Source organism: Dendrobates tinctorius, unplaced genomic scaffold (assembly GCF_039654945.1).
Source record: "Dendrobates tinctorius isolate UK_male_01 unplaced genomic scaffold, ASM3965494v1 ptg000196l, whole genome shotgun sequence".
Lineage (NCBI taxonomy): Eukaryota > Metazoa > Chordata > Amphibia > Anura > Dendrobatidae > Dendrobates > Dendrobates tinctorius.
Window position 1 is genome coordinate 7,590,236 of NW_027361863.1, and position 23,199 is coordinate 7,613,434.

A 23,199-nucleotide genomic window follows, 5' to 3' on the forward strand; every position below is an offset into this window, starting at 1 on the left:
GCCATCGTTGATTCAGGGGCCTGCAGGGAAGGAGCCCCCCCCAGCAGCGCTGCACATTGCGCTGCCGTGGGGGGCTCAGGGAAGCACGGAGGGAGCCCCCTCCCTGCCGATGCTTCCCTTTAACCCCCGATACACCGCGATCATGTTTGATCGCGGTGTGCAAGGGGTTAGCGTGTCAGGGGTGGTCCGTGACCATCCCTTACACATTGTGCCGGGTGTCAGCTGTAATAATCAGCTGACACCCGGCCGCGATCAGCGGCGCTCACCACGTGGGCGCCGCTGATCGCGCTAGACGTACTATCCCGTCCATGGGCATAGGGTCCCGGGACCCATGGACGGGATAGTACGTCTGATGTCAGAAAGGGGTTAAAAAAAGAAAAAATGAAACCTTAACTATAAAAAGGTATTTCAAGGATCTAAATGTATGGACTGACCTGGTTTGGAGTAGTGATATTGCAACCACTAGGGGCAGCACAGTATCGTAGTCAGGGATAGCCAGAGGTTGTTATCAGGAGCAGCAATGTCGTTTGAAGGAATAATCAGGAATCGTAGTCAGGGAACCAAGAGGTCGAAATCAGGAGCAGCAATGTCGTTTGAAGGATTAAGCAGGATTCAAAGTCAGGGAAGCAAGAGATCGATATCAGGAGCAGCAATGTCGTTTGAAGGATTAAGCAGGAATCGTAGTCAGGGAAGCAAGGGATCGATATCAGGAGCAGCAATGTTGTTTTAAGGATTAAGCAGGAATCGTAGTCAGGGAAGCCAGAGGTCGATATCAGGAGGAACAATGTTGTCTGAAGAAGCAGCAGGTGGAAGGATGCTTGACTAGAGGCTGGTAGCGCAATAATCATGCAAGAAAGTAGCGCCAAGCAGGTTTAAATAGGGTGTGCAATCAGGATGAGCCAGTCAGGAACTCAGGAAGACCAACAGGAACTCGGGGTGGGGACCATCAGCAACAACATAGGTGCAAGTATTTGGATTAGGACGGAACTGTCCAGCAAGCTGAATTGCTCAGAGGGAAGAGCTGCCATCTGTTGCACAGGAGCTGCTAGGTTAGAATCCTGAAACTAAAAATACTACACAACCACTCAATATATAGAAATCACGACCCCACTAAACATGACACACAGCGCTGATATCCATATTTCAGTTTTATTGTTCTTTCTTTTGCACATACATTTGTTTCACAGAAGCATGAGGGTGGGTAAACCACACAGAGTATTACACAGTCTGTTTCCATAGTGTAACACGCGACGTGCCATAAACAACTCACCACAACACTATTATGTCATGCTTTCAGTAATGCCATGTGCTCAGCAATGACATGAGGAGCTGGAGGATGCAACAAAACCACAAGTGGAAACAAATGATGCTAGACATTGAGGAATCTCAGAGGAAAGACTCGTGACGTTATTTCCTCTAGGACCACAACCTTTGCGAGTGCAGCTTTATAGCCTAGTCTAGGAAGGGCAGAACCTATTTTCTTTGAAAGAAAAAGCTCCCATAACATTACAGGAATTGTGTAGACAGAAAACATCCATGGAGAATGGGTTAAGGCCCAAACTAAGTTGAGCCCCTATCTTCATAGTGTCCATAGCTGTATAAAATTTCTATGCCCTTGTAGAATAGAAGCTAACCCTAGTGTCAATTCCCTCAAGCCTGATATATCAAATCTGTAGCTCCTCAGGGGAGGAGCCTGGTTGACACCGCCCATGAGGAAATGATAAGAGACATTTTTCCCATTTCTATTGATGCAATAAAAACCTCATGGGCCCCCTGTATGTTTGCATGCCCTTTCCAATTAAAAAGTTAATAGTCTATTGTCATTATATTACATTGCAATCAATCATTGCCAAGAGCAGCAATTTTTTTTTATCCTGTCGCAATAGGACATTTGACATCTGATCTGCTTGTTTACATGGCTCCACATACAGCCCAATGTGATGTAAGAATACAGCTGATGGATAGGTGGATATGAATTTTCTTTACATAGGGTGAAGCAATGGATATTCTACTTTTCAGGATATACTTAAGCACATTGATAAAATTGCCATATAAATTACACACATTTTTTTTATTTATTTTTTTTAAATGCTGGATTTTTGACACCTTTTCCTTGAGACATTTTCATAGGGTCCTCAGGGTAAAGAGCCCCCTCTACAGGGCTGTAAAAGGCATATTGATCATGCTTGCATTTATAGACTCTCTGTACCTGCCACCCATAATACCTGTCTATTGCTATTTGATAAGGCAACGTTCTGTAAATATCAATAATTCCTTCTATTCTCTATGGCTCTGTAAAGCATAGACAAATACACCGAAAAATATATAGATCTGGGAAGGAGAAATGTGGTAATCCTTTCAATAATTTACCACTTATCTTTGAAGGGGTGGTCCGGAAAATCACATTTATGACTGGTCTACCCCCCTTCATTTATGATCCATCTATTGGCATTCCCACTATTTCGAAAAAAGGGACTCATGTTAATCTTGACTTTATTGGGCGATACCTGAATCTCCAACTCCAGTCATTTTTTTAAAACCCGTTCACATGAATGGCATATTAAAGTATCTCTAACCGTTACTCCATAGAGGATCCATCTAGGGGCCATATCTTCAATATGACACCTTCTATTAGCCATACTTCTGTAAATTTTTGCAATCTTCTAAATTCCTGGGTTAGTCTTCTAATTTGCCGCTCCAATATAAAACCCTGTGGTTGGATAGTATAGGCAGAGATCTAGTACCAATGAGGTACCGGCAAAGTCTGAAAATGACATTGACATTCGTGGCATTCCTTAGATGCTTAGGGTTTTGGACAAACCCTACTTGTTTCAAAGGTTTTTTTTTGATGATTGAATGCTCCCAGGAGATCTTGGTTCCATGCAGCACCACCACAGATAAAACGAAGAATTACACCGTTCATAGTGAAATCCATGGGTTATCCATGTAATGCCCAAAGCTGGTTACCAGTGGTGTAATTATGACCACGATTTGTCCATAGGCCCAATATTAGAGCATTAGTCCGTTGAGAGCAGTAACTCTACAAAATATCTGGAATGAAAAAAAAAATTCTTCATTTGGAAAACTGTTCCCATCTTTGCAAAAATCATTCACGTGCAGCAGCTAATTGACCATTATGAGTCCTCAACTTAGTCTGACCTATTAATCCAATGGACATTGCATAGTCTCTTCAATAGGAGATGAGCTGCAGTACCCCGTATCGGCCAACGGCCATTAAACAGTATATGGAGATATGTTGTTCCGCTCCATGCACTGTTTACATTCAGCCACCATTGGGAGGGGTAATCGTTAATCGATGGGGGGTACTGGATGTCTGACACTCACCGATCTTGTACTCATAATCTATGCTTGGATGTAAAAGCAGTGGACAACCCCCTTTAAAGAGGGTATTTACCACCAAAACTTACACCTAACCAATGGATAGGAGATAAATGTATGATCAATGGGGGTCAGACCACTGGCAACCCAACGATACTGAGTGTAGGTGTCCCATGTCCCTCAGTGGTTCATGTGTAACCATTGCTCCATTCACTTCTATGCTTCTACCGGAGGGGTATATCTCATGCGAGACCACCAATCCTTTAAACAGTGGTCTAGAATGTTCTCTACCACTCCATTCACTCATTGGACAGTGGTCTCCCATTCTTGTGGATATTGTGAAAATTTTGGTAGAATACCCTTACTAAAAATTCCTTAAAAACAAAACGACGATCAAGTGGGAACATTTAAGTCCCATATTTGGATTAAGTTCTAAAAACGCTTCGAAATCTTTGCTCAAGGATTGTAAATACTGAAAATGACATTAAAAAGCCAAATTATTCCATGTTCAGGAGGATATTGCAGAGTCGTCCACCCAGCACAGAATTACTCATGGTCAGAAGGAGTGCGTGATGATACAAAAACACAAGACAAGTGTGTGCTAGATAATCCGGCACGGACCATAAACTTGTTCTTATCTGTAGCTCCCCCATATTAGTCCAAACCACACTAATAGTCAAGACGAGGGTAGTAATGAGAAGACCACACGCATTTTAGAGATGATGAAAACTAAAAACTAATCTTTGTTACTTGAAATTATTTGCAGGCATAATGATACCAGTGACGTAAAATATGCTTGTTCCTTAAACTTCTCTTTGAAAACTTCAGCCAATCATTTGCACCAGTTAAAAATTGATCAAAAGACGTAAATTCCTCTGAATCTTTGTATACCCATCGTCTCCCGGTTTGCTGAGGCCCATTAGTCCATAGACCATACTAGCAGTATGGCATAGCAGCAGGTCATACTTCATTTCGAGCAACGGTTAAGTTGGAGGAGGACTCACATTGAGTCTAAGTAACTTCCAAGAAACCGCATTTAATCAAGAGAAACTTGTGCAGCCAGTGGGATCTCTGCACTCCAGTGAAATCACATTTTCTTTTGACCTTTCAGCAAAGATTTATTAGAAGAGTTAAAAAGGAATTTGAAGTTAAAAGGTCAAATGAGACATATTGAGGACATCTTTATTCCATCGTCAATATCAGCTTTCGACGTGAACTTTTCAAATGACTCATTCGGTTCCCATAGACGTATGGAGAAATCACGTGTTCCTATAAGGTCCTTACTTAGGGAACCAATATCAAGTTCTATTAAATTGAAATGGTTCTATGTAGTAAATGCCTTACTGTATTCTTGTAATTTCCAAAGGAGCTGGGAGGTATAGTCTGAAGCTACAAAATCTCCCAATAATCTGCCATTGGATTCCATCCACGTTTATAGTGGCAGAAACGGGTAAAGTTCTTGAGGTCATTCCATGCTCATTTCCCGGTCTCTTTAAGAAAAAAAACAAAGCCCTTTCTTGTGCTGTGTACTAGATAAGAGAAAGTTTGAGTAGTGCCTGTGATTGCTCAGCACAGAATGTGAGTTTCTTCTGTGACCATAATGGAGAAGAAGGTATTCTCTGGAGAACATTCCCCTGTGTCTTCTGTGACTTGCGGAGGACTAAGAGAGCTTCTCCCGCTGTCATTGTCCTTTCCTGCCAAGTAAAAGGAAAGATATTTAATAAAATGTTAGTGTTCATCTTGCTCATACTCAAAGATATTATGTACTACAATCAAAAAAGGTTGTTGCTACCCAACAGTAATTGGGGCCCTATGGATACAGTCAGGATATGCGCTTTTTTGGTAAGACATCGAACCTAATGTGAAAATGCTTTAAGAACAATGTCTTACTTAGGCTCCATACTTGTCAACTCTTCCAGAGCTAAGAGGGGAGACCTAGACTTATCTCAGGAGCTGAAGAACCTCCTGGAGCCACTCAGTAGGTGGTACTCTCCGAAGACTTCCCTGTGCTTGATGCTTCCATACTTTATCTGTAGACCAAGTGCCAGCTTCCAGAGGTATGGTACATTCAGGGCAGGAAACAGGGTATGTAAAGAAGGCATGGTCTGCAAAACGGGTGAGTTCTCAATGTTCTGTGCTATATATTATAATGCCTCTCGTACAAAAATAAAAAAACAAGGCTTCTTCTTAATTTTAGAAGACGAGCCACGCTTGTCCATGGATTGTGTCTGTTATTATAGCCTATTCCCATTAAATTGAATGTGACTATGTTGCAATGCCAGACAGAGTCAAAAGACAAGAGAGGTGGTGACATTTTTAGAGATAAGAAATGGTCCCTGATCTCCCCAACTACACGCTCGCGGTAGCTCATCTTACCATGTTTTATTCTAAAATCCATTTAGTATTTAATTTCCTGCAATCATAAAGTGAAAAGCTAGAGGTATCCATTGAAGTGTTAATATTCCAACAAAACCATAGTGTCCTATTGAGGTTTCCTTCAGTGGGCACATCTCCAGGGTCCTAACGACAGGGCGACCGTGGTAGCGTTTGTTCTTATGTCATCTTTATTTAGTGTCCAAATTAAAGTTCATGATGCCAAATGTTCAACATGTGATGGGACTCCCACCTACCATGTGCCATTTAGATTACTGGCATCTTCTTACATAGCTTAGGGGTCTTTGGGCACCCTAAGGGTTCGTTCAGATGAGCATATTACATGCCTGTGCACATGGCCGATTTTCCACACAGACCAATTGTCTGCATGGAATAAAATGGCACATGGTAAGTGGTAGCACTCTTATAAATTTTGCATTGCAGCCCAGAAACTTAAAGAATCTCTCCCATCACAGTTTTTATCCTCTTAACATATTGCAATCATCATTTTATACAGCACTGTGTACTTACAATTACTCATTTTTCCTTTCTACAAAAATAATTCTTCTCTTTTCTCTGCTCTATGTAGAAACAGGGAGTCTCTTGTCCCTGCAGTTATCATTCCCCTCTTCAACTCCTGACCCAGTAGCTCTTTCCTCCCCCTACCAGGGACTTTAACAGTGACTTATGACTCATACAGGGAAAATTGACCTCCTGTTTCCACATAGAGCTTAGAAGGATTCAGATCAGTTATCAATGATGTGATGTCATAGTAGACCTAATGGAAAAGTGAAGAATTAGCTAGGTAGAAAGGCAAAATGAGCAATTGTCAGACAGAACCAATAGATTAGGTTGGCACTGATTTTAGAAGAAGGCAACCATGTTTTTTTTTATCCCAGACAAGCCTTACATAGGATTATCATCTTCCTTTTTCCGGAGAATAATAGCCGGTAACTTTAGACATTGAGCAATAAACTATAGAATTAAAGGGGATGTCCAGTCCCAATCGATAAGTCTGCAGTCACTCTATGTGACTGCAGACTTATGAATCCCCCTAGAGCACACACTGTGCGCTGCGAGGATTTGCCAGTTTCTGACCCAGGACAGAAGGGTATGTATGTGTTATACATACTCCCAGCCAGGGGTGGATTCATAAGTCTGCAGTCAAACAGAGTGACTGCAGACTTATCGATTTGGACCGGACAACCCCTTTAAACATCCCATCATTCTTGAGAACAGAGAGGAGTTTTAATAAGAGCGAAATTGCAAAGTTGCTTGTTTTTAAAAGCACTTTGCAACTTTACTCATTAAGGACTTAAATTTCTAAGCAATATCTGGAGATCTGCTGTAATCAATTTCATCACCATTTACAAATTTATTGAAATTATTAAAAACCGATCGGAGTTCTGGGCATTAATGTATCTTCCTTTCTACTTTGTGAATTGTTGTGCGCAGCATAATATCTACTGAATTTACACATTTCCAAGTTCTGCATTTCGCCGGAGCACCATATTGGGGATTGTATCTCAATATTAATTGTCGGAATGGGAGATAGAAATCTACATTTACAGTAGTAGTGCGGAGGCAGCACCTTGTGACGGGCTGGCAGTCATTCCTCCGATGCTGGCTCATCACTGCTCAGTGGTTTCTTGCGTTACTTGCTGGTGGTAAGTTTAATTACTATGTCGCTATACTAGATCAGCACAATGGTTTTATATTACTGTGAGCGTTCGCCTATTTCAGTGCCAACCTTGCCACCTGTCCTTTAGGAATGAGATTTGCTGCCAACCAAACACTCAAAACAGCTTTATACCCAATATGCAAACAGTTTCCAGATAAATGTTGGATGTGTGCCTGCGAGGAAAGGAGATCCCGATTTTTTTTTTCTTGCAGTAGTTTCAACCATAATAAAAGTCATCCCAGAAGAGAAAAAAAATCCCAAAACAGTGCCATTCTTCTTGATGAGCTGCGTTGCAACACCAAACATGGCTTAAGGGCTCATGCACATGACCAATTATCATGGACAAGTGCTATCTGTGGTTTTCACGGAGAGCACTTGTACCTATGATATTTTATTGGTCGGTGCACATGTTTAGTTTTTTCCTTGGGCTAAGGAGACATGTCCGATTTCTATCCGAGAGCTGGATCAAAATCGGCAATGCAAGCCTATGGGTCCATGAAAAACGTCGGACCTTATTTGGATGTCATCCGAGTGCAATACGAATTTTACGGACTGACAGAATGGAGAAAGCTTTTTGTTCCTCTCCACACGCAAGAAAAACTGATCTCACTCTGTTCATACTTTGATCAAACTCCAACCAGAGTCTGATCAGAATAATCGGTCCGTTTTTCTCGGATGGAGAGAAAAAGGTTGTGTGACCCTACCCTTTAGGCATGTGTGGCCACTGTTTATACTGACCCTCTTTATATCAGTTTTTAGAGAGGAGCTTAATGATTTGTGACAAATAGGATTTGTTATGAATTTCTCCAAAAAAAATCACATTCTTTGTGCTCTGATTTGTGCAAATCCCAGCTAAATGGTGGATTATCGGGTACCATTTTTCTGGATTCTGGATTTTCCACCGCAGCAGGGCCTCAGCCCCTTTGTCTTTTATCTTCTCCCTCTGGGCGTCTGGTGCTGTTATTCGCCATTAGGTCCAGTGCCATTACAATGGGCATGACACATGTTGTTAATGACATACGTCGCACCAAATGAGGACACCTGGGGAGTAGTGTAGAGCTATGTAGCATGTTAATGTTTCCTGTTATAAGAAATGATGTTGCAGTAACTTAGTTTGACCACTAGCGGTCACCATTGAACAAGAGAAGAAAGTTCTGGAAACAGGAAGTGTTAGAGGTTGGAGCCCGTGAGGTAAAATGGAGAGAAGAAGTCCTGTCTGAGAGACATGGAAGGAGTGGGAACCTGAAGTGATCCAAATTGGATGGTCTGAACCAGAGGGAGCGGCTCCCGTGAGTAAACTGGGATGTGTCACCGAATGTTTAGTTAGTTAGGGAGAGTTAGATAGGATTCTCAGCATCTCCAAATTACTGAGACTGCATATGGACTGATGGAGACTGTGTGAACTCCTGTATATCGAGATTCTGGTAAAAACGTGAATGCCAATTGAGAGCTCCATGAAGTACCTCTGGGACTGATCTGAATCTTCACCTGCACCAATATCAAAGGATTTGGTGACCTAGGAAGCTGATTAAATCTAGTGGCTGGACGTCAGAATAACAAGTCCAGTTGTTTACTGTTGAGGATATTCTGTCAGGGTGTCCGCTCTGAGCGCTCACAAAGAGGACATGCCCTGTACCGGATAAGGGAGAGAGTGGCATAGCCTTGGGGTAGTCCTGCTTCTGTCCGTGAAGCTGGCACTTGGGATCTCTCAGGCTGCATAATTTGTATTTTGCGATTTGTGGCTATTGTGGCCCATATTTTGTTGAGAAGTAGAATCCTGTTATCTTTTCATAAGTTATAAAGAGAAATTGGTTTGGTATCATAGAGTGGTCAGAGTTGTTCATAGCAGCGCCGTATCCCATTCTCAAATAACGACCGGCGTATCGGTAGTTACAGCTGCAGCGCCGGAGGTCCGCAAATAGCTGATTAGGGGATCCGCAGGGGAGACTGAGGAGAGGTGAGTATAAGTTTTTCTTAATCCCTTCTCAGTCGATTCGATTCACACCAAATTTATGAAATGCAAATTGAATTTCCCAGCCGAATTCAGGGAAATTTTCTAAATTTGAATTTTGGCAGATTTCCTGACCTTCACTAGTAATCATATGAATGGCTATAAGTACATGGGTGAAGTCATGCGGAGTGCAGAGGTAGCTATAAACATGGTCCAAAGGCCCCACGGCCTCATAATTGGCACATACTGTAGTAGATGGGGGAGTTTTTGCATTGGGGCCCATGTGTGTCTTTTTCTAGAAGATTGATAAGCAATACTGCCGCCATTGTAGAGCATAATGAAAAACGATGTCTACAATTACAGTGCTCAAAAGGATCGTCACCGAGTTTTCTCTGCAATCGTAATGGTAAGTAAGCCATCTTATATTGTAATAAATCCCCAGAAGCAGAGCTATTAGGGGTCTAGAGGAAGCAGTTACATCCAAGACACAGTGTCTAATAACGTCTAAAGACCCTTCTGACATATAAAAAGAGATATGTGGCAAATAGTAGGTGCAGGACTTTTTTTTTGCATTGGGAACCAGGAGTGTTTGTCAACCAATATGAAGGCTGTTTGGCGGGGCTTACAAATTTGCCCTGGAGCCCAGGAACTTCCTCTATGTACTTCTTCCATATCACAATATTTGCTTGTACCACATTGATTCAGTCCCCCTCAATTAACCGATATTTGGCAGGGTGTTTCATATGTGTTCTGTGCAATGTTCCCGTGATTGCAATTCCTGAAAAAGATTAGTTGCTTGATTTACCGCTTTTCTCATGTTGACCAACAAGCCAGTCATGTTCGGCTTCTGTAAGAAAATTTGATATTTTGGTTCTTAATTTATACTCATCCCTATAGTAAATAAGGCTGGAAACTAATCAAGTCTAATCCCGGATTAGTTTCCAAATAGGATGAAATCATGAAGCAAAGTCAGGTCATCAATCTAAACTGCAGTGATGTCTTGGGGATTAGCGGAGGAGGCGGCGCGGTGAAGAATACGTTATCCTTTATGTCTATAGTAGTCATTTCTCTTGCGCACGTCGTAGGTTGTTTAATGTCATGAGTTAGTTTTAAGTGCAAATGTATAAAGTATCACCTACCAGGTTTCTCATCAGATATTCCAATGGTTTCCAAAAAGTCTTCAGGCTAGGGAACCCTGAAGCAGCTACAGACACCATGAGGAACCCCTAAGGAGGCACTCTTCAGGGACTATTCCAAACTAATGTTGGAAACACCAATCATCTGAATGGTACTGTAATTCTTTCATAATTTTGGGTACAGAATCCACGTAAAAAATCTGGGTAGTATCGGCCTAATCCTAGGATCGATGTTCTCACTGATGCCAAACATTCCACCAGGATGGCACTTATACAAAGAAATATAAAAAATGGCTGATAGTCATTTTGTAGAATCTAGTTGCACCATGTGTCTTAAGATGAGTGCAGCCATCCGACCTTAGGGTACGGTCACAATCGGATGTCTCCAAAGCCGAGTACAATGGTCTGATTAAGCTGCTCACAGTTTGATTGTCATCGATTTTTCTAGGATGTGGAGAGAAAGAAAATGTCTCCATCTTCTTTATTCTGTTAGCCCCTGAAAATTGGATGTCACGTGGGGCCTCATCTAGAAATATCTGGTAAGAAAAAGAATGACAATAATTCAAAAAGAAACACCCATGCCACTTCATCTGCCAGTAAGAATGTGGGTTGATATAATGCAAGTAGCAACAGCAGTACTCTCTATACTAGCCGTCCGGCCATCCTGAAGCACTGAATGCACTTAGGCAAATCATCAAGACCCGCTGCTGGCAGCTCCATTTGCAATTGCCGACCAATCACGTTGCAGATGTCGCAGGTCACGGTAGCACGTTTAGACCATGCAGGCTGCTCACAGTAGCACAAGCAACATGCGGCCTGGTATTGTCATGTTTAAAATTGATTCCAGGGATCCTTAGGAGAAATAGTCAAAAACTGATTCATGACAAAATCAATGTAAAGCTGAGCTGTTAGTGCATCTGGAATGAAGACTAGATGGTCTGGCTACTGGTAAATATGGCATCCCACACCTTAATCCTGGGTGTAGGACCTTTGTGATGTTTCCTCGTAAAAGCATCTTCCCTATGTTGCCCACATGGACTCATCAGATTATAACAATGGCGCCTAGTGATCCATTCTATATTGCAAATTAAATAAGACGTCACAAACCAAGACTAAGACATCCAACAGTGGCTAAACAAACCATCACAATACATTTGCAAGATTGGGCTACAAGCCAGATGTCCGGCTACAGGTGTCCATTGACCTCATGTCACCGCTCCCAAAGACCATCATGGTGCAGAGCAAGACAGCAATGGTGGCTGGAATGGAGGTCTATCCTCTTCAGCAAAGAGTGCCGCTTTTCTATTATATACAATAATATCTGGAGATCAGTCTGGAGACCACATGGGCAACGACATGAAGAGGCCTTCATAAAGAAATGTGAAAGTATCCCAGGAGTCCTTTTTCAATACAACAACGCTAGGCCACATGTTGCATGTCCTACTATGAGCACCCTGCCTGCCCTAAACCTGCTATCATGGCCTGCAGCATCTCCGGACTTGTCATCGAGCACATCTGGGACGTCATTGCTCGGTGATTACACAGGACCTGCCAAAGGCGGATCTTGATGATTTGCCCAAGTGCAACCATTAGTAACCTCACTGATAGCAGCCAAGGCTGTAAGTGGGAGGATTCTGCGAGTAGCGCTCATACGCCATACTGAACAAATCGAGATGTCTTGAAATTTTTGTTTCCTTTTTTTCATCATTTGAAGATCATTAGCGTGTCGATCCATCCTGTGATTTTCATAACTCCGTGACTTTTCCATCTTGGCGATGCAATTTCAATATTGTGGAGCGTATTTTACTTTCAGAAATAAATAATAATTTTACAATTCTATACTTGTAATTTTAAAAAGCAATTGGCAGCTTTGGAGCACTTTTGTTTTGGTCCAAATGGAATATTTCAGCAGAATTTTGGGTAATGTACTCACCTCCATTAGTAATTTGACAACCATAGTAGTTTTTTTGATTTTTTTTTTTTGCTTACATTTTCCTGTAATTAGGCTTTCATGTTGAGTTTATACCGACATGGCTTTTCCATAGCTGTGTGCTAGATTCATAAGACGTGAAGAGGAGGAAGATTTATGACTATTACATTACTCTGATGTTCCAGTAATGATAGACTGATAGATATTCATCTTGCCGTATTCCTTTGTTCACAGTCATTTGAACACATCCAGACTTATTTGCCTGCGCCTTGACAGCCCGTAGTAATAAAATACAGGTACATTCGCTCTCCTGCTCAGCGTAATGAAAATAATGCTTTCAAGTAACCAGATCGTAACAGAGATAATTCAGCCATGAAGCCAGGCAAGATGTTTCATCCAGACCCCATATGCACTGATGGGCGGACATTGGAAGCAGTCTCCCTTTCTAAATGCGCCTAGGTGTCACAGTCAATATTGACTGCGCCGTCATCCATCGAGTTACTGCCAGGATCAAGGTTATCTCTAATCCCAGCTGTTGCAGTGGATGACAACTGTATATAACCACCTTCATCTGTACCATCCTCGTGCAGCAAAGGAAAGAGTTAAAAGGAAGTGGTCACATCTGTATTTGGACCTAGTCTACTCTATTTGTCAAGTTCAGCATAGGAAAGATCTTTGTACTGTAAAACAATTGTACCCTTTACATGCCCCATTGCAAACGTTTCCCATGCCATAAATGAAAAGGATGTGTTGGGAGTAGGGATGGGTGGACTTGTGGAAGCACTGATTCTGGTACATGAGCCAAACTTTTTAGAAAGTTTGGTTTGGGTACCAGAACAGTACCCGAACTTCCACCAGAACTAGAAGCCCATTGACGATAATGGACACTCAAACTACTAAGAAAGGAAAAAAAATTCTCTCGCTCTGTCTCTACTTCCTCCGAGGACATACCCTGCCCACTTCATCAGAAAGTCTGTGTTCAGCGTTCAGGCTAATCATCGACTGTCAGGTACGAACACCAAACATTTCCCTTCGGGTTCGTCCATTTTTTGGGAGTAGGGTTGGGCAGTCCTGTGGAATTTTGGGCTCTGGTACACGACCGAACTTTAGTCCAAAGTTCTGTTCGGGTGCCAAAACTGTACCCAAACTTCAACCAGAACCCAAATCCCATTGAAAACAATGAAGACCTGAACTTTTTTTTCCAGCTCAATCTCCTTCCCTTCCTCCATCTGTCCCTCTCTCTCTCCTTGCTCGTGGACTTCCCTCCGGAACCACGAACATCATAACAGACGTCCAGGAGAAGTCTGTGTTCAGCATTTACCACCGGTACGAACCCCAAACTTTTAAGTTCGGCTCCCCTCATCTCTATTTGGGAGTCCTCTGGGCGTTCCAATTTTTGGGAAAGGTCTGGAACATAGTTGCAACTGTCACCTTCCTGTAGTTTACTGACACCAAAATGTGCCTATTGAAATCTTGCACAAGGGCAGTATTTTTGGTGGAGCCAAGCAAAAAGTAGTGCAAAGTTTTTTTCTGTACTGTATAAGAGCAACATTTACAAAGAAAATTTGCAATGCTCAAAATTTGTAATTCAAAGGATGAAATGTGCAGCAATGCCGCCACATTATGAAATTCTGCAGCACCATGGGCGTATCCATCGAGGGGCAGGGGAGGGGGGCAGCTGCCCTCCTAGAAGCAGGGGCACACAATGAAAGAACACCTGGCCGTGGCAGTGGTAGTGGAGAGCGGCCGGCCAGGCGGCCACACACAGCGGACAGTGGGGCGGGCAGGACTCACTGCAGAGCAGGCTAAGACTGCGTTGCTATGACACCCGGTGGCGCGCTGGGATTGGATCCGGCCGGGGTTCAGACAGGGTTCAGAGACGTATCATGTACAGCGTGCTACGTATGCATGCCTCTGAACCCTTCGGATCTGAGGCAGAGGCTGAGAAGACAGGCAGCGGCCGCTATTACAGTGTGCCACAGCCCAAAGACCAGTCTGAGACTCCGACTCTCCAGTGATTGCACCCTGCGGTAAGTGGTGTCCACGTCCATGAACAAAAAAAAATGGAGTTCTATACACTTAGGTAAAAAAATACTTTATTAATCAATAATTACAAATACAATTAATATAGACAAAAAAGGACAATTGACCCCGGTAAAAAAGCAAAAAAGCATGGGTCTCCAGGCATATATGTCATTACAATTAAGTCAGAACATCACTATGGTAACAATCCATTATGTGTGCATTATGGCAGCAAAATTTAAAAAAAGTTTAAAGCAAGTGCAAGTCTAAGGGTATGTGCACACATTGCGGATTTAGATGCAGATCCGCAGCGTTTCTGGCCACATGGATTTGCATCAAATCCGTTATAAAATTTTATACAACCTGAACGACCATGGCTTGCCCCCCCCTTAGTTTTGATCCTGGGTATGCCCATGTGCAGCGCATATTGCAGTGAGAACATAATCTGTCACGGAGATAATCATTCAACTGCTGCAATGTAGGCCCCATACTGTAACGTGAATACATCCCAGTAGCAGAACATATGGGGAAGACGGTTCTGTTGCTTAACTCTTTGTGCTCCTTTGCCATCGAAAAAGGGCAGGAGAGTAAGCGCCCTCAGGAAGCACTGCGTGATACGAGATTTATTACACAACATCCCACTTACTCCCTGTAGTTGAGAAGTGATTGGCCCGGGTGCCTGCATAAGCTTCATCCCATATATAGAAATATTGCAGAGTTTCCGCAGATGACAGTTAATGATTAGGAAAAAGATTCCAGCATGAAGAATTGGATTTTCTAATCTACCCTAAAGAATTGTTTTCATCCTGAGCTAAATTGTAAATGACCATTTTTTTTTTGCAATCTATGCAGATGTGTTCTATAATAAGCATGAAGCTCAAAAGGAAATAAATGGTGGAACAAGACAGAACCTTTAGATGGACAGAGGTGGAGGAAAAAATCAGCATAGAATTCAAAGCACATGGTGGATTTGGAGATTTGAAGGATTTTCACTGCGTATGTCACGCTCTGCAACGCAAAGGATGAAACTGTGGCAAAATCCACATGTAATAAATTGCAGCACGTTTACTGCAGATTGGTGCAAAAATGGGGCAAACCATTAGCCGCTTACTCTTCAAATTTGTCAGTTCCTTCTATCGAAACCTGGCAAACAGAAATCCAAGAAAAGTGGAAATTTCTCAGATATTTCTCAGCACTTGAGTTCCTCGTTCCCTTGGCCCGCAGAGGTCAGCTGCTTCTATTACGCATCGACTGACATTATTCACACATGTCCGCGGTAATGATGTGGCATGCACCAGTCCACACCAGTCATTTGGTGGACAACTGGTCAACACAGTCAAAAAAAGGGTCCATGTGCAAGAACATTATACGACCTTTTGCAGTCCAATATCATAATGCACAATCCCACCGATTTTAGAGGGGAAAACGGGTCCCTTTACCTCTTGGGTCCCTGTGGTTCCCCCAATAATATGTCCGCCCCTATATCTGCACGGGGCGGTGGCCATACTTAGAGTGCACTGGCTATCCTATAATGGCAAGAAAAAGAAGGACACCCCATGATCTGCAGTAAGTCAGATTTTCCCGGATCTTTCCATACAATTACCTTTGCTAACTGATTATTGTAAACATGTGATTTTAATCGAATGCTATGTCATAATTTCCAATACTATGTTTTTTTTTTGTTGATAGCATTTTGCTTGGCTGCGAGGGTACACCCCATATCTAAAATTGAAGGGTATTGGGGACAAGTCCAGAGTATCACCCTGTAGAATTGTGTTGTACTGCAGATCCTAGATAGGCGAGCTGTACACAGTAGATATTGCTTACCCTCCTTAGCCAGTATTTTCTGCATGTTGTTCCTGGTGTGGAAGTTGATCCTTGGCTGCTTTTGTCTCTCGGCAGAATTCTGTAGATCATTTTGCCCATTTAAGTTGGTTCCATCTGAAACGTTATTTGCACTGAGAAAGAGAGAAAAAGGGAAAATGTTATTTTTATTAGAAAGATTAACTAGACCAAGTAATAATACTGATATATGATGCCGAATGACCAGTCCTGTACCTACGTATTGAATAGAGAGTAGGCCAAGCATGTGTGGCCCTACAATGATCGACATAGACAGAGGATGGCTCCTTACTCTCAGAATACCCTGTATTACATCATACTTTTAGAAAATCTCCCCTTAGAGAATTTGCAAATTTTCCCCTTTTTCAGTCCACACCACTTCCCACCCATGAATGTGGTTTTCGCATGTCACGTTCCTCTCCAAACCCCATTCCTGCCCCCTTCATATTTTTTCTGGACCAAGTCTGATGATGGAGAACCCTGGGACCATGCACAGAGAAGAATTGCTGAAGGTCAGCTTTCCAGGAGGCTTCTGTGATAGCAAGGTGATTTGCCAACTCTTCTAGGAGTCAGAACTCCTCTGTTTGGCTCCACCCCTGAGGATCCATCAATTAAAGTCATTGTGGATTTGAAACAAATGAGACAAATATTACTTCACCTGTTGGAACAAGGGTCACTTTACAGTTATCAGACTCCTTGTAGATACGTCATAAACGTCTGTGTATATGAAAAAACCCTTTTAAATACACTGAGATAGGAATGAGCACGTGGCAGTCACATGCACCCAGCTAGCTAGTATTAGAGATGCAGTGTTTTCATAATTCCATTAATTTCAAAGAAGAAAAGTGCTATAAATATTGTAAAACCTGTTATTTTAAGGAAAAGTGTTAGACAGTGTCCTGGAGACAAGAAATTGTGAATAACTAAACAGAAACCCACTTCATTAAGCATACATGGAAGATGGCGCGCACATGAAGCTGCGGTACAATGCCACAATGTCATTAAGTCTATTGGGGTTCCTGGTAATTGCAGGGTGGGTAATTTTTCCTTTCTGGCGCAGCAATCAATACCTGCACTGTAGTATATTTACACATTGCATGAGCAGCGCGTGACAGCCGAATTTGTACATTAATGTGGCAGACGCTTTATGGCGGCACTCACTTAGCTAATCTTTTCTCAATTTTCACCTCAAAGGTAATTTTTTTGAGATCACTCAGCCGTCAGTGTTCATGAATACAAATTAATGCGTATTTTTAGAAAAATAAATTACTCAGAGACGGCGGCATTTTATGTCTGCGATCACCGGGAAAATTAATCCGATGATGTGGAAGTTTAGAATTACACATATAAGACAGAGCAGAGGAGGAGACCAATATATATATATATATATATATATATATATATATATACACAGTCATATGTTAAAGTTTGGGCACCCCTATTAATGTTAACCTTTTTTCTTTATAACAATTTTGGTTTTTGCAACAGGTATTTCAGTTTCATATATCTAATAACTGATGGACTCAGTTATATTTCTGGATTCAAATGAGATTTATTGTACTAACAGAAAATGTGCAATTAATATTTCGTAGATCCTCCTTTTGCAAAAATAACAGCCTCTAGTCGCTTCCTGTAGCTATTAATCAGTTCCTGGATCCTGGATGAAGGTATTTGTGACCATTCCTGTTTACAAAACAATTCCAGTTCAGTTAAGTTTGATGGTCGCCGAGCATGGACAGCCCGCTTCATCCCACAGATATTCAATGATATTCAGGTCTGGGGATTGGGACGGCCATTCCAGAACATTGTAATTGTTCCTCTGCATGAATGCCTGAGTAGATTTGGAGCGGCGTTTTGGATCATTGTCTTGCTGAAATATCCATCCCCTGTGTAACTTCTACTTCGTCACTGATTCTTGCACATTATTGTCAAGAATCTGCTGATACTCAGTTGAATCCATGTGACCCTCAACTTTAACAAGATTCCTGGTGCCAGCATTGGCCACACAGCCCCAAAGCATGATGGAACCTCCACCAAATTTTACTGTGGGTAGCAAGTGTTTTTCTTGGAGTGCTGTGTTTTTTAGCCTCCATGCATAACGCCTTTTTGTATGACCAAACAACTCAATCTTTGTTTCATCAGTCCACAGGACCTTCTTCCAAAATGTAACTGGCTTGTCCAAATGTGCTTTTGCAGACCTCAGGCGACTCTGTTTGTGGCGTGCTTGCAGAAACGGCTTCTTTCGCATCACTCTCCCATACAGCTTCTCCTTGTGCCAAGTGCGCTGTATTGTTGACCGATGCACAGTGACACCATCTGCAGCAAGATGATGCTGCAGGTCTTTGGAGGTGGTCTGTGGATTGTCCTTGACTGTTCTCACCATTCTTCTTCTCTGCCTTTCTGATATTTTTCTTGGCCTGCCACTTCTGGGCTTAACAAGAACTGTACCTGTGTTCTTCCATTTCCTTACTATGTTCCTCACAGTGGAAACTGACAGGTTAAATCTCTGAGACAACTTTTTGTATCCTCCCCCTGAAAAGCTATGTTGAATAATCTTTGTTTTCAGATCATTTGAGAGTTGTTTTGAGGAGCCCATGATGCCACTCTTCATAGGAGAATCAAATAGGAGAACTACTTGCAAGTGGCCACCTTAAATACCTTTTCTCATGATTTTATACACCTGGCTATGAAGTTCAAAGCTCAATGAGGATACAAAACCAATTTAGTGCTTCAGGAAGTCAGTAAAAAGTAGTTAGGAGTGTTCAAATCAAGAAAATGATAAGGGTGCCCATACTTTTGCACCGGTCAAATTTTGTTTAAATGCAGATTGCACATTTTTTGTTAGTACAATAAACCTCATTTGAATCCAGAAATATAACGGAGTCCATCAGTTATTAGATATATGAAACTGAAATAGCTGTTGCAAAAACAAAAATTGTTATAAAGAAAAAAGGTTAACACTAATAGGGGTGCCCAAACTTTAACATATGACTGTATATATATATATATATATATATATATATATATGTATATATATATAGTGGGGAAAAAAAGTATTTAGTCAGTCAGCAATAGTGCAAGTTCCACCACTTAAAAAGATGAGAGGCGTCTGTAATTTACATCATAGGTATACCTCAACTATGGGAGACAAACTGAGAAAAAAAAATTCAGAAAATCACATTGTCTGTTTTTTTTTCATTTTATTTGCATATTATGGTGGAAAATAAGTATTTGGTCAGAAACAAGCAATCAAGATTTCTGGCTCTCACAGACCTGTAACTTCTTCTTTAAGAGTCTCCTCTTTCCTCCACTCATTACCTGTAGTAATGGCACCCTCAAACAGTCTGACTCCAAACTCCACTATGGTGAAGACCAAAGAGCTGTCAAAGGACACCAGAAACAAAATTGTAGCCCTGAACCAGGCTGGGAAGACTGAATCTGCAATAGCCAACCAGCTTGGAGTGAAGAAATCAACTGTGGGAGCAATAATTAGAAAATGGAAGACATACAAGACCACTGATAATCTCCCTCGATCTGGTGCTCCACGCAAAATCCCACCCCGTGGGGTCAGAATGATCACAAGAACGGTGAGCAAAAATCCCAGAACCACGCGGGGGGACCTAGTGAATGAACTGCAGAGAGCTGGGACCAATGTAACAAGGCCTACCATAAGTAACACACTACGCCACCATGGACTCAGATCCTGCAGTGCCAGACGTGTCCCACTGCTTAAGCCTGTACATGTCCGGGCTCGTCTGAAGTTTGCTAGAGAGCATTTGGATGATCCAGAGGAGTTTTGGGAGAATGTCCTATGGTCTGATGAAACCAAACTGGAACTGTTTGGTAGAAACACAACTTGTCGTGTTTGGAGGAAAAAGAATACTGAGTTGCAGCCATCAAACACCATACCTACTGTAAAGCATGGTGGTGGAAACATCATGCTTTGGGGCTGTTTCTCTGCAAAGGGGCCAGGACAACTGATCCGGGTACATGAAAGAATGAATGGGGCCATGTATCGTGAGATTTTGAGTGCAAACCTCCTTCCATCAGCAAGGGCATTGAAGATGAAACGTGGCTGGGTCTTTCAACATGACAATGATCCAAAGCACACCGCCAGGGCAACGAAGGAGTGGCTTCGTAAGAAGCATTTCAAGGTCCTGGAGTGGCCTAGCCAGTCTCCAGATCTCAACCCTATAGAAAACCTTTGGAGGGAGTTGAAAGTCCGTGTTGCCAAGCGAAAAGCCAAAAACATCACTGCTCTAGAGGAGATCTGCATGGAGGAATGGGCCAACATACCAACAACAGTGTGTGGCAACCTTGTGAAGACTTACAGAAAACGTTTGACCTCTGTCATTGCCAACAAAGGATATATCACAAAGTATTGAGATGAAATTTTGTTTCTGACCAAATACTTATTTTCCACCATAATATGCAAATAAAATGAAAAAAAAAACAGACAATGTGATTTTCTGGATTTTTTTTTCTCAGTTTGTCTCCCATAGTTGAGGTCTACCTATGATGTAAATTACAGACGCCTCTCATCTTTTTAAGTGGTGGAACTTGCACTATTGCTGACTGACTAAATACTTTTTTTCCCCACTGTATATATATATATACACACACATATATGTATATGGTATATTTGTATATACTGGCATAACTAAAGCCTGATGGACCCTGGAGAAAAATTTAGACTTGGGCTCCTTCCTGCATTTTGGTCAGATGTATGGACAGTTGTAGTGTTCTAAATCCTATAAGGACATAACTGTCACCCGCCTTCATTATGTAGTACTGTCCCCCATCCTGTACTAATGTTCCCCATCCTGAGCCCCTTCCAGGTATACACTGTATGTCCCCCATCCTAAGCCCCCTCCAGGTATACAGGTCCCCCATCCTGAGCCCCTTCCTGGCATATATGTCCCCCATCTTGGTATATATGTTTCCCATGCTTCATAGTATATATGTCTCTCTTCTAGGTATATATGTCCCCTATCCTGGACCCGTTCCTGTTATATATGTCCCCCATCCTGGGCCCCTTCTTTATATATACTGCAAGTCTCCCATCCAGGTATATATTATTATTATTATTATTATTATGCATTTATATAGCACCATTTATTCCATGGCGCTTTACATGTGAAAAGGGGAAATATAGACAAGCATAGTAAACATGTGTAAGACAAGGGACACACAAGTACATAAGGAGAGAGGACCCTGCTCACAGTCTACAGGGATGGGTGAGGATACAGTAGGAGAGGGTAGAGCAGGTCGTGCGGTGGTTCAGTAGACCGAGGATCATTGCAGGCTGTAGGCTTGTCGGAACAGGTGGGTCTTCAGGTTCTTCTTGAAGGTTTCCGTTGATGGTGAGAGTCTGATGTGTTGCGGCAGGGAGTTCCAGAGTATGGGGGAAGCACGGGAGAAGTCTTGTATGCGGTTGTGGGAAGAAGAGATAAGGGGGGAGTAGAGAAGGAGATCTTGAGATATATGTCCCCATCCTGAGCCACTTCCTGGTATATATGGCCCCCATCTTGGTATATATGTTTCCTATGCTTCATAGTATATATGTCTCCCAACCAGGTATATATGTCACACATCCTGGGCCTCTTCCAGGTATATATGTCCCCCCATCCTGAGCCCCTTCCTGGTATATATGTCCCCCATCTTGGTATATATGTTTCCCATGCTTCATAGTATATATGTCTCCCTTCCAGGTATATATGTCACCCATTCTAACCCATCAGGGTTCTGCAATTTAATTTGCTCATCTTTAATTGGATCCTCGAGTTTCTTTTAAAATATTATGTATACATCATAAAGAAATACATGAACCAAAGCACTGTAGTCTAAATACATTATGATATATAACCTTTTCTTCAAGGTAAAATGGTAAACTAAGATCTAGTCCTCGGCTCTAAGATCCCTGCTTTCATATTTTATAATGGATCCCTCCCTTTCCATTTCCAATCAATATCAATAACCTAATAAATCACTTCTGTCACTGCAGGCAGCTTATCCAATTGCCATACATAAGGTATTCCCTTCTGGGTTGCACATAAACTCTGCTAACTACCCATCTAGCATTGCTAGGAATTACTTCTAATCTAAGATTAAGCAGGACGAGCTAAAGAGTCGGGGTTAATACACGCTTCAGTCACACTTGTTCTTACAGCAAACACTTCCATCCACACAGGCTTGGACTGGCCCATAGGGTAACAGGGGAATCACCCGGTGGGCCCCTGTGCAGATCTGGGCTCCCAACCCCACTATATGGGCAGTACTTGGCATAATTCAATTGATTCACTCTGTATAGAAAAGCAGCATCTTATCATTCATTAACCAAACTACCCAGTTTATGATTATATAGAGATATAGTTAAATTAGTGAATGAGGGTCGTGTAATATTTGTATACAGGTGAAAAGTGGGCCCCCCAAAGTCAATGTTACTGGTGGGCCCTTAGTACCCCAGTCCCACACTGCATCCACAAATATCTTACAGCGACACAATTCCACCAAGATTGATCAAATCACCCAACTCTCCTTGAACTTTCCAGCAAACCTTATATTAGTTTGTCATAAACTTGTTTGTGTAACAACGCCATTTCCAAGATATCTCAGTCAGTGTCATTGATATTTTAACCGATGCATCTGTCTTTTGCCATTAAAAAATTACAACTTCAGGTCTTGTTTCACATTTTTCAATATGAGGCACTTTACCCATGACTGAACTTTTAAGGTGCAATTCCTGTCGACTTCGGCCACTAAAACAACCACTGATCGGGTGTATACAATCTAATTTGTGGTCGTTTAATCTGACTGGTTGGCCAGTTTAGATAGGCCAATCAGAATTTTATGCATACATGTTGATCCTCATTGTGTTGATTACTTTTAAATTTAGTATCATCTGAAAATAATGATATTCAACTCT

General features: G+C 42.0%; 1 protein-coding gene across 2 annotated transcripts in view; it reads right to left on the reverse strand.

Annotated features, from left to right (window-relative positions):
- Positions 1–1,135: 1,135 nt before the first annotated feature.
- ZMAT4 (zinc finger matrin-type 4) overlaps positions 1,136–23,199 on the reverse strand; it is a 436,096-nt gene continuing 414,032 nt past the window's right edge. For both annotated transcript variants that reach the window (XM_073552848.1, XM_073552849.1), the window contains exons 7-8: positions 16,260–16,390; positions 1,136–5,033 (exon numbers count right to left, since the gene is read on the reverse strand). In XM_073552848.1, the coding sequence (XP_073408949.1) occupies positions 4,906–5,033; positions 16,260–16,390 (259 nt within the window). In that variant the 3' untranslated portion in view covers positions 1,136–4,905. The remainder of the gene's footprint in view (positions 5,034–16,259; positions 16,391–23,199) is intronic.